This window comes from Phragmites australis, chromosome 11 (genome assembly GCF_958298935.1).
Source record: "Phragmites australis chromosome 11, lpPhrAust1.1, whole genome shotgun sequence".
Lineage (NCBI taxonomy): Eukaryota > Viridiplantae > Streptophyta > Magnoliopsida > Poales > Poaceae > Phragmites > Phragmites australis.
Window position 1 is genome coordinate 19,458,239 of NC_084931.1, and position 11,326 is coordinate 19,469,564.

Genomic DNA, 11,326 nt, shown 5'->3' on the forward strand with positions numbered 1-11,326 from the left:
AGGAAAGATTTTTCCAAAAATGCGGGGTAGAATTTGTTGATTCTCAGATACGAAGATATCAAATGGGATACATCAAATTGGCATGTCCAGTGACTCATGTGTGGTATTTGAAAGGTCTTCCTAGTTATATCGCAAATCTTTTAGATAAACCCCTTAAGAAATTGGAGGGCCTAGTATACGGCGATTTCTCTTTTGCTAGGCCCAGCGCTAAAAAATCTACTTTCTTACGATTACAAGGTTTATTCGAAGATGAAATTTCATCCTGTAACCACAGCATTTCTCCTTTTTTTTCTACCCCAGGCTTTGCAACATTTCAGAATCGGGAAATTGCGACAGGAGCAGGTGCTATTAGAGAACAATTAGCAGATTTGGATTTGCGAATTATTATGGAGAATTCCTTGGTTGAATGGAAAGAATTGGAAGACGAGGGATATAGTGGAGATGAATGGGAAGATAGAAAAAGACGAATAAGAAAAGTTTTTTTTATTAGACGCACGCAATTGGAGAAACATTTTATTCAAACAAATGTAGAACCAGAATGGATGGTTTTGTGCTTATTACCGGTTCTTCCTCCCGAATTGAGACCCATTGTTTATAGGTTTGGGGATAAAGAAGTGACTTCGGATATTAATGAAATTTATAAGGGAGTTATCCGTCGGAACAACAACCTTGCCTATCTATTAACAAGAAGTGAATTAGCTCTAGCAGATTTAGTAATGTGCCAGGAAAAATTGGTACAAGAAGCCGTGGATACACTTCTTGATAGTGGGTCCCGCGGGCAACCGACGAGGGATGGTCACAATAAAGTATACAAGTCACTTTCAGATGTAATTGAGGGTAAAGAGGGGAGGTTTCGCGAGACTCTGCTTGGGAAACGAGTCGATTACTCGGGGAGTTCTGTCATTGTTGTGGGTCCTTCACTTTCCTTACATCAATGTGGATTACCTCTAGAGATAGCAATAAAGCTTTTTCAGCTATTTGTAATTCGCGATTTAATCACGAAACGTGCTACTTCTAATGTCAGGATTGCTAAAAGGAAAATTTGGGAAAAGGAACCTATTGTATGGGAAATACTTCAAGAAGTTATGCGGGGGCATCCTGTACTGTTGAACAGAGCACCTACCCTGCATAGATTAGGCATACAGGCCTTCCAACCCACTTTAGTAGAGGGGTGTACTATTTGTTTACATCCATTAGTGTGTAAGGGTTTCAATGCGGACTTTGATGGGGATCAAATGGTTGTTCATCTACCTTTATCCTTGGAAGCTCAGGCGGAAGCCCGTTTACTTATGTTTTCTCATATGAATCTCCTGTCTCCCGCTATTGGAGATCCTATTTGCGTGCCAACCCAAGACATGCTTATTGGACTTTATGTATTAACGATCGGAAACCGTCGAGGTATTTGTGCAAATAGATATAATAGTTGCGGAAACTATCCAAATAAAAAAGTAAATTACAATAATAATAATTATTATAAGTATATGAAAGATAAAGAACCCCATTTTTCTAGTTCCTATGATGCACTGGGAGCTTATAGACAGAAACGAATCGGTTTAAACAGTCCCTTGTGGCTCTGATGGAAACTAGATCAACGCGTCATTGGGTCAAGAGAAGTTCCGATTGAAGTTCAATATGAAGCTTTTGGGACTTATCATGAGATTTATGCCCACTATTTAATAGTGGGAAATAGAAAAAAAGAAATCCGTTCTATATACATTCGAACCACTCTTGGTCATATTTCTTTTTTTAGAGAAATAGAGGAAGCCATACAAGGATTTAGTCGGGCCTATTCATACACTATCTAAACAAGGAAGTTAGATTCGGCGATGCCCCTTTCGGGGGGCATTCCGATTTCGCTAGTGCCATCTTTTTTGCCGCGCAAATCCAGATTGAGATTAAGGAAAGGGAGTAAATTATGTTTTCGAATCACTGACTCAGGCCCATTGTCGAATCCTACTTAGCAATTGTCGAATCCTACTCAGCCAAAAAAGGGGGTACTTATGTATGGCGGAACGGGCCAACCTGGTCTTTCATAATAAAGAGATAGAAGGAACTGCTATGAAATGACTTATTAGCAGATTAATAGATCATTTCGGAATGGGATATACATCCCATATACTGGATCAAATAAAGACTCTGGGCTTCCATCAAGCCACTACTACATCGATTTCTTTAGGAATCGAGGATCTTTTAACAATACCCTCTAAAGGATGGTTAGTCCAAGACGCGGAACAACAGAGTTTTCTTTTGGAGAAACACTATTATTATGGGGCTGTACACGCGGTAGAAAAATTACGCCAATCCATTGAGATATGGTATGCTACAAGTGAATATTTGAAACAAGAAATGAATTCGAATTTTCGGATAACGGATCCTTCTAATCCAGTCTATCTAATGTCTTTTTCAGGAGCCAGAGGAAATGCATCTCAGGTACACCAATTAGTAGGTATGAGAGGGTTAATGGCAGATCCTCAAGGACAAATGATTGATTTACCTATTCAAAGCAATTTACGTGAGGGACTTTCTTTGACAGAATATATAATTTCCTGCTACGGAGCCCGCAAAGGGGTTGTAGATACTGTTGTACGAACAGCAGATGCTGGATATCTTACACGTAGATTTGTTGAAGTAGTTCAACATATTATTGTGCGTAGAAGAGATTGTGGTACTATCTGAGGTATTTCTGTGAGTCCTCAAAATGGGATGACGGAAAAACTTTTTGTCCAAACACTAATTGGTCGTGTATTAGCAGACGATATATATATGGGTTCACGATGCATTGCTGCTCGAAATCAAGATATTGGAATTGGATTAGTCACTCGATTCATAACTGCCTTTCGAGCACAACCGTTTCAAGCACAACCAATATATATTAGAACCCCCTTTACTTGCCGGAGCACATCTTGGATCTGTCAATTATGTTATGGGCGGAGTCCCACTCATGGCGGTCTGGTCGAATTGGGGGAAGCTGTAGGTATTATTGCGGGTCAATCAATTGGGGAGCCAGGGACTCAACTAACATTAAGAACTTTTCATACAGGTGGAGTATTCATAGGGGGTACTGCCGACCTTGTACGATCCCTCTCGAATGGAAAAATCCAATTCAAAGAAGATTTGGTTCACCCCACACGTACCCATCATGGGCAGCCTGCTTTTCTATGCTATATAGACTTGCATGTAACTATTCAGAGTCAGGATATTCTACATAGTGTGAATATTCCGAGTCAGGATATTCTACATAGTGTGAATATTCCGTTAAAAAGCTTGATTCTAGTGCAAAATAATCAATATGTAGAATCCGAACAAGTAATTGCGGAAATTCGTGTTGGAATGTCCACTTTGCATTTTAAAGAAAAGGTACAAAAGCATATTTATTCCGAATCAGACGGGGAAATGCACTGGAGTACTGATGTTTACCATGCGCCCGAATATCAATATGGTAATCTTCGTCGATTACCAAAAACAAGCCATTTATGGATATTGTCAGTAAGTATGTCCAGATCTAGTATAGCATCTTTTTCGCTCCACAAGGATCAAGATCAAATGAATACTTATTCTTTTTCTGTTGACGGAAGATATATCTTTGACCTCTCAATGCCTAATGATCAAGTAATCCATAGACTGTTGGATACTTTTGGTAAAAAAGATAGGGAAATTCTTGATTATTTAACGCCAGATCGAATCGTGTCCAACAGTCATTGGAATTTTATCTATCCTTCTATTCTTCAAGATAATTCGGATTTGTTGGCGAAAAAGCGAAGAAATAGATTCGTCATTCCATTACAATATCATCAAGAACAAGAGAAAGAGCTAATATCCTGTTTGGGGATTTCGATTGAAATACCCTTTATGGGTGTTTTACGTAGAAATACTATTTTTGCTTATTTTGACGATTCACGATACAGAAAAGATAAAGGGGTTCAGGAATTGTTAAATTTAGATATAGGACCTTAGAGGAAGAATATCGGACCCGAGAGGAAGAGTATAGGACTCGAGAGGAAGACTCAGAGAACGAATATGAAACCCTAGAAGAGGAATATAGGACTCTAGAGGACGAATATGAAACCCTAGAAGACGAATATGGGATCCTAGAAGACGAATATAGGACTCTAGAGAAAGACTCAGAGGAAGAATACGGGAGCCCAGAGAACGAATATAAGACCCTAGAGGACGAATATGGAACTCTAGAGGAAGACTCAGAAGAAGAATATGGGAGCCCTGAAGATGGCTCAGAGAACGAATATGGGACTTTAGAAGAAGACTCAGAGGAAGACTCAGAGGATGAATATGGGAGCCCAGAGGAAGATTCTATCTGAATAAAAGAGGGTTTTATTGAGCATCGAGGAACAAAAGAATTTAGTCTAAAATACCAAAAAGAAGTAGATCGGTTTTTTTTTCATTCTTCAGGAACTGCATATCTTGCCGAGATCCTCATCCCTAAAGGTACTTGACAATAGTATTATTGGAGTGGATACACAACTCACAAAAAATACAAGAAGTCGACTAGGTGGATTGGTCCGAGTGAAGAGAAAAAAAAGCCATACGGAACTCAAAATCTTTTCGGGAGATATTTATTTTCCTGAAGAGGCAGATAAGGTATTAGGTGGCAGTTTGATACCACCAGAAAGAGAAAAAAAGATTATAAGGAATGAAAAAAAAAAGGAAAAATTGGGTTTATGTTCAACGTAAAAAAATTCTCAAAAGCAAGGAAAAGTATTTTGTTTCAATTCGACCTGCAGTCGCATATGAAAGTGACAAAGGGAGAAATTTAGCAACACTTTTCCCGCAAGATCTCCTGCAAGAAGAGGATAATCTCCAACTTCGACTTGTCAATTTTATTTCTCATGAAAATAGCAAGTTAACTCAAAGAATTTATCACATGAATAGTCAATACGTTCGAACTTCCTTAGTAGTGAATTGGGAACAAGAAGAAAAAGAGGGGGCTCGTGCTTCTCTTGTTGAGGTAAGAACAAATGATCTGATTCGCGATTTCCTAAGAATTGAGTTAGTCAAGTCCACTATTTCGTATACACGAAGAAGGTATGATAGGACAAGTGCAGGACCGATTCCCAATAATGGGTTAGATCGCAACAATACCAATTCCTTTTATTCCAAGGCGAAGATTCAATCACTTAGCCAACATCAAGAAGCTATTGGCACCTTGTTGAATCGAAATAAAGAATACCCATCTTTGATGATTTTGTCGGCATCCAACTGTTCTCGAATTGGTTTATTCAAGAATTCCAAATATCCCAATGCAGTAAAAGAATCGAATCCTAGAATTCCTATTCGAGATATTTTTGGGCTCTTAGGCGCTATTGTACCTAGTATATCAAATTTTTCTTCATCTTACTATTTATTAACGCATAATCAGATTTTGTTAAAAAAATACTTGTTCTTTGACAATTTGAAACAAACCTTCCAAGTACTTCACGGACTTAAATACTCCTTAATAGATGAAAATAAAAGGATTTTGAATTTCGACAGTAACATCATGTTGGATCCATTCCATTTGAATTGGCACTTTCTCCATCATGACTCGTGGGAAAAGACATCAGCAATAATTCACCTTGGACCATTTATTTGCGAAAATGTATGTCTATTTAAATCGCACATAAAAAAATGAGGTCAAATTTTCATTGTTAATATGGACTACTTTGTTATAAGAGCAACAAAGCCTTATTTGGCCACTATAGGAGCAACTGTTCATGGTCATTATGGAAAAATCCTTTACAAAGGAGATAGGTTAGTTACTTTTATATATGAAAAATTGAGATCTAGTGATATAACGCAAGGTCTTCCAAAAGTAGAACAAATCTTCGAAGCGCGTTCAATTGATTCACTATCGTCGAATCTCGAAAGGAGAATTGAGGATTGGAATGAGCGTATACCAAGAATTCTTGGGGTTCCCTGGGGATTCTTGATTGGAGCTGAGCTAACCATAGCCCAAAGTCGTATCTCTTTGGTTAATAAGATCCAAAAGGTTTATAGATCCCAAGGGGTACAAATCCATAATAGACATATAGAGATTATTATACGCCAAGTAACATCAAAAGTACGGGTTTCCGAAGATGGAATGTCTAATGTTTTTTTACCTGGGGAATTAACAGGACTATTGCGAGCAGAACGAGCAGGGCGGGCTTTGGATGAATCGATCTATTATCGGGCAATCTTATTGGGAATAACAAGGGCTTCTCTGAATACCCAAAGTTTCATATCTGAAGCAAGTTTTCAAGAAACTGCTCGAGTTTTAGCAAAAGCTGCCCTACGAGGTCGTATTGATTGGTTGAAAGGCCTCAAAGAAAACGTAGTTCTGGGGGGGATTATACCTGTTGGTACCGGATTCCAAAAATTTGTGCATCGTTCCCCACAAGACAAGAACCTTTATTTCGAAATTCAAAAAAAAATCTATTCGTGTCGGAAATGAGAGATATTTTGTTTCTCCATACAGAATTAGTTTCTTCTGATTCTGACGTAACAAACAATTTCTATGAGACATCAGAACCCCCATTTACCCCCATTTATACGATTTAAGGATACATAAAGCAGATTTTTTTTACTTTAATTTAATTTAAACTAGACTTTTGACCTTAGAATGCTAACAGGTCTTATTTTAGATTTTGTATTTTAATCTTTTAACTTTTATTTTAATAAGTAAAAGAAGACAGTGTAGAAGGTTCCATCGGAACAATTATTATTTATTTCAAGCTATTTCGGCTCTTTCTTAATCTTCAAAAAGAAATCAATTCCGTAATGGTAAGACGAAAAAAAGATAAAAAAAAAAGGAAGTGTGGAAAAAATGACAAAAAGATATTGGAATATCAATTTGAAAGAGATGATAGAAGCGGGAGTTCATTTTGGTCATGGTATTAAGAAATGGAATCCTAAAATGGCCCCTTACATCTCGGCAAAGCATAAAGGTACTCATATTACAAATCTCGCTAGAACGGCTCGCTTTTTATCAGAAGCTTGTGATTTAGTTTTTGATGCAGCAAGTCAGGGAAAAAGCTTCTTAATTGTTGGTACCAAAAAAAGAGCAGCGGATTTAGTAGCATCAGCTGCAATAAGATCTCATTGTCATTATGTTAATAAAAAGAGGTTCAGTGGTATGTTAACGAATTGGTCGATTACCAAAACTAGACTTTCTCAATTTAGAGACTTAAGAGCAGAAGAAAAGATGGGAAAATTCCACTATCTCCCAAAAAGACATGTGGCAATCTTAAAGAGAAAATTATCTACCTTGCAAAGATATCTCGGCGGGATCAAATATATGACGAGGTTGCCTGACATTGTGATCGTCCTTGATCAGCAAAAAGAGTAGTTTACATACCTTTGTACTGCCTCTGCTTACTGCCGTATTTATGTTAATGCACTTTCCAATGATACGTAAGCAAGGTATTTCGGGTCCTTTATAGGGAAGGCATATCATAGAGAATTCTTATTTTCATATATCATATCCGGTAGGTTGTGGTATTTCATTGCTACAAACATGGGTTATTGTAAAATAAGACATGTCATTTGGATACTTCTCTTCAACTCCGAAGTATTTTGATACAAATACTTGAAGTGAATTTTACGAAAGAAAATAAGGCGGATTATGGGAGTGTGTGACTTGAATTATTGATTTGGCCATGCAGATAGAGAATTATCTACATGATAAAAGTATTTATACGTATGAAAAAGTTGAATATTTTCTGTGAGAAAATGTATTTGATAAATCTAGTTAAATGCATAGTTAAATATTTGCTAATCCAAAAATCATGAAACCAATTTTGTTAGTCTTCTTACATGATCCTATGCCTTTTACAAATACACGAACTCATGAGATAGTTATTATAACATGCAAGATTGTGTAAATGTGTTGCAACTAGATTAATTCATAACTAAATGATTCAAACCTCCAAAATTAGTGAAACCAATTTTATTAGTTTACTTACACTATGTTTTATGTAGGAAAAATAATGGTGGACATGTAAAAGTTAATTACAGTGATGTTTCTTAACATGTTCACTTTATACTTGTGAACTTTGTAAAAATCATGGAGACATTAATAAAACTCTAAATGAAGTGAAATAAATTTTAAGGATTCTTTTAAGATACACCCTACATAAAAAAAAATAAGTGTTTGCATGTTAAGCTTTTTCTTAACATGATGGGCCAAATCATCCTATTCATATAGCCCATTTCACCCTACATAAGAAAAATAAGTGTTGGCAGACATCTAGAGAGAGAGGGAGAAAAGAGATAAGGATATAGCTAGAATAGGATGCCATGCAAATTAGTAGATAGGAAGTAAATAATTGCATTGACTCATCTCAATACCTCTTCGACGGGATCGTAGTCGGGACTACTTACCCGACGTCACCTCTCCCACTTGCACGGAACAAGGCTCGGGCTCCGCCACGAGCGTTCTCCTTCGCTGCTGTCGAAGGAGGATGATGAGTGCGGGCTTAGGCTCCTATCCGGCCTTCTACTTGCATCCACCCCATCTTGTGCCAAGGCACCCTCTAGTGTGAGCATCCTTTGTGCTTGTGGTTTCTTAGGGGTTGTTGTCCTCTTCTGCCCCATGATACTTAATCGACCACTAGATTATTATTTGCGTAGAAAAAAATGAGAAATTTCACTTGGTTGATATTAATTTTCATTAAGATGTGTATATATGCATTAGTATACTTGGTATGCTCCTACAGTACAAAGAAACATCAACCATGAAAATAACATACGGAGGTTTGGAAATACAATAACAAGCATCAAATATATGGAAAGAAAAATACTTAACGAGTGGGCATAAATGGAAATTTGGTACTCCACCATGGACATAGCACAAATGCAATCCTGGTGATCCGCCACTAGTCCACGCGTGTCAATGGTGACCCGTCACTTATCTACTTGTACTCCACCATGGACATAGCACAACTGCAATCAATTTTGGTGCATACATTTGTAACCAAATAGCAACAATGGTCCTTGTTTATTTGAAGTCATTATTTTCTAGAGACAAACTTTCCAAAGCCCAAACTAGTTTCTATCAGTAGTGACATACATATTAACTCAACATCACCGTTCCAATCTTTTTACCAAGATCTGGGCCATATGAAAACATCTAACACAAAATTTGAGCACTAACCTCACCATGATAATGATACTACTCAAATGATACTAGCAGCTAGTAGCTACCAATCATCCCCAGCAAGCTCGCACGACAAATTCCAACTAAACCTCACTCAATCAATCATCTCACCAATTAAAATGTGAGCTAGCTTCTGCAGACCTCGCCTCGATCAGCATCAAACATGAAGTCGATGTCGAGGAGTTCTTACCGGAGTCACGACGAAGGGAAGGGAAGTGGGGAGGAGCACGTGGCGGTCGGCGGTCGACGGGGAGGAGCGTGCAGTGGTCGGTGGTGGGCGGTCATCGGGGAGGAGCGCATGGTGCTCGATGGTCAATGAGGAGTTCCTGGTGGTGATGTCCTCTTGTGGTGGTTGGTCGGAGTCGTGGCGAAGGGGAGGGAATCGGGGAGGAGTGTGCGGTGGTTGGCGATCGGTGGTCGTTGGGGAGGAGCACACGGAGGCCGGTGGCCTGGTGCTCGGAGGCGACTTAGGGACAAGTAGGCTGGAGGCGGCAGCGCCAGTTAGGGCTATGCAAGATGATACGGAGGAGGATTGGGACTCAGTTTATACAATTATATAGTCATAGGTGATGGGTGAAGACTGTCACCGGTCACCTTTGATCACCACCCGTCACTTATAATAAGTGATGGGTGAATAGTATCCCCCGTCACCTATGACTTGTAATAAGTGATGGGTAAATATAGTAAAAGGTGACAGGTGAAGAGTCGTCACCTATGATTTGAATGCAGGATAATACGCTACAAACATGACTGAGTGCTAGATAGTAGGATGGAAAATTTGCTCAAACCAGATAATCTGGTGATGATAAAATTGAACTCGTCGGACGATTTTCAAGAGATCAAAGAGAGCTGCCAGATATCTTAACACTGGATGATCCCCTGAGAGCGTCGGATCCTCCGGTGAAGAGAGAAGTCATAAGTGACGGGTGAAGACTGTAACCCTTCACCTATGATTACCACTCGTCACTTATAATTAGTTATAGGTGACGGGTGAAACTCTTCACCCGTCACCTATAACTTAATTCAAATTCAAAATCATCTAACTTATTATATGTAAGCAAACACTTAATATATGAAATTTGACACTTAATCCAAAACCAAATAACTTAAAACCTAAAATTTCTCAAATTCAAATTCATTACTTTTTGTATGTAATTTGACACTTAATTCAAATTCAAATTGGACATGGATATTACAAATTTGACATTATATTACAAATTTTACACTCAAATTCAAATTTGTTGTTTTCTTGCTTTCTTGACATGGATCCCTTCATTATGGTCAAAGCGCAGGTATGGAGTTTTCTCGATTAGTGAAAGGTGTGGCACGATTGCAGTAGCAAAAGGAGGGGATTTCATCGAATTGATTGAACTCCTCATCAACGATGTTTGCAACTCTGATGATGCATCTTTTCCCACCGAGAACCACATGATGTTTCTTCTTTGTTGTGGCAATCACAAAAAACACTTGGCGAACATCTTTAGCGAGCACAAAGGGTTCTGACTTGTATCTGACATATTTGAGATCAATGCTAGTGAATCTATACTTGTCATTAGTGATGCCCTTTGACTCCATTTACCCAATGACACCGAAACAGGGCTACCTTGAATCCTAATTAGTAGTTCAGCTCCTAAATCTCCTCTAGTTGACATAGTATGTGCCCCTCTGTATGTTGTTGTCATAAGCATCTATACGGACACCACTGTTCTAGTATATGCTCTTCTCATCTTGGGTAACCGTGTACAATGTGTATCCATTTATATCGATCCTTGATATGTCATAATTGTGTATATAGGGCCACATGCTAGTTTTTTTTATCAGAGCACTTGTAGGAGTACTCGATTGTCTGATTCGATCTCGGAATCAAGTGGTGAACCTTTGCATATGTTGCCTCGAAACCCAAGCTTCGGTCTACCCTGTATTCTCTTCAAGTAGCATCTACTTGTGCTCATAGATATATAGGCACACTTCGTTGATTTGTTGTAGCACGAGGAAATGAGCTTGATCGTATGCCTTCGGATCAGGAATTATTGCCATCTTCCCCAGAACCCCTACACCTATGAGCCTCCCCTCATGGCGAGACTTAAGCACGCCAATTGGGTTATTTGGGTCAATGTAATCAACAGACCACTCCAATGCCTCCTCCGTCTCGCAATCCTGCATAATGCATCCCTCGAGAAAGGCTTGATTCCTTAT

At 38.6% G+C, this 11,326-nt stretch overlaps 1 protein-coding gene across 1 annotated transcript; it reads left to right on the plus strand.

Annotated features, from left to right (window-relative positions):
* The first annotated feature begins 587 nt into the window (after window positions 1-587).
* On the plus strand, window positions 588-4,676 carry LOC133885621 (DNA-directed RNA polymerase subunit beta''-like). Its single transcript, XM_062325352.1, is given in 2 exon segments — window positions 588-3,913; window positions 3,916-4,676. Coding segments are annotated over 2 exon segments (2,310 nt in total). The 5' UTR covers window positions 588-2,004; the 3' UTR covers window positions 4,317-4,676.
* Window positions 4,677-11,326: the final 6,650 nt, after the last annotated feature.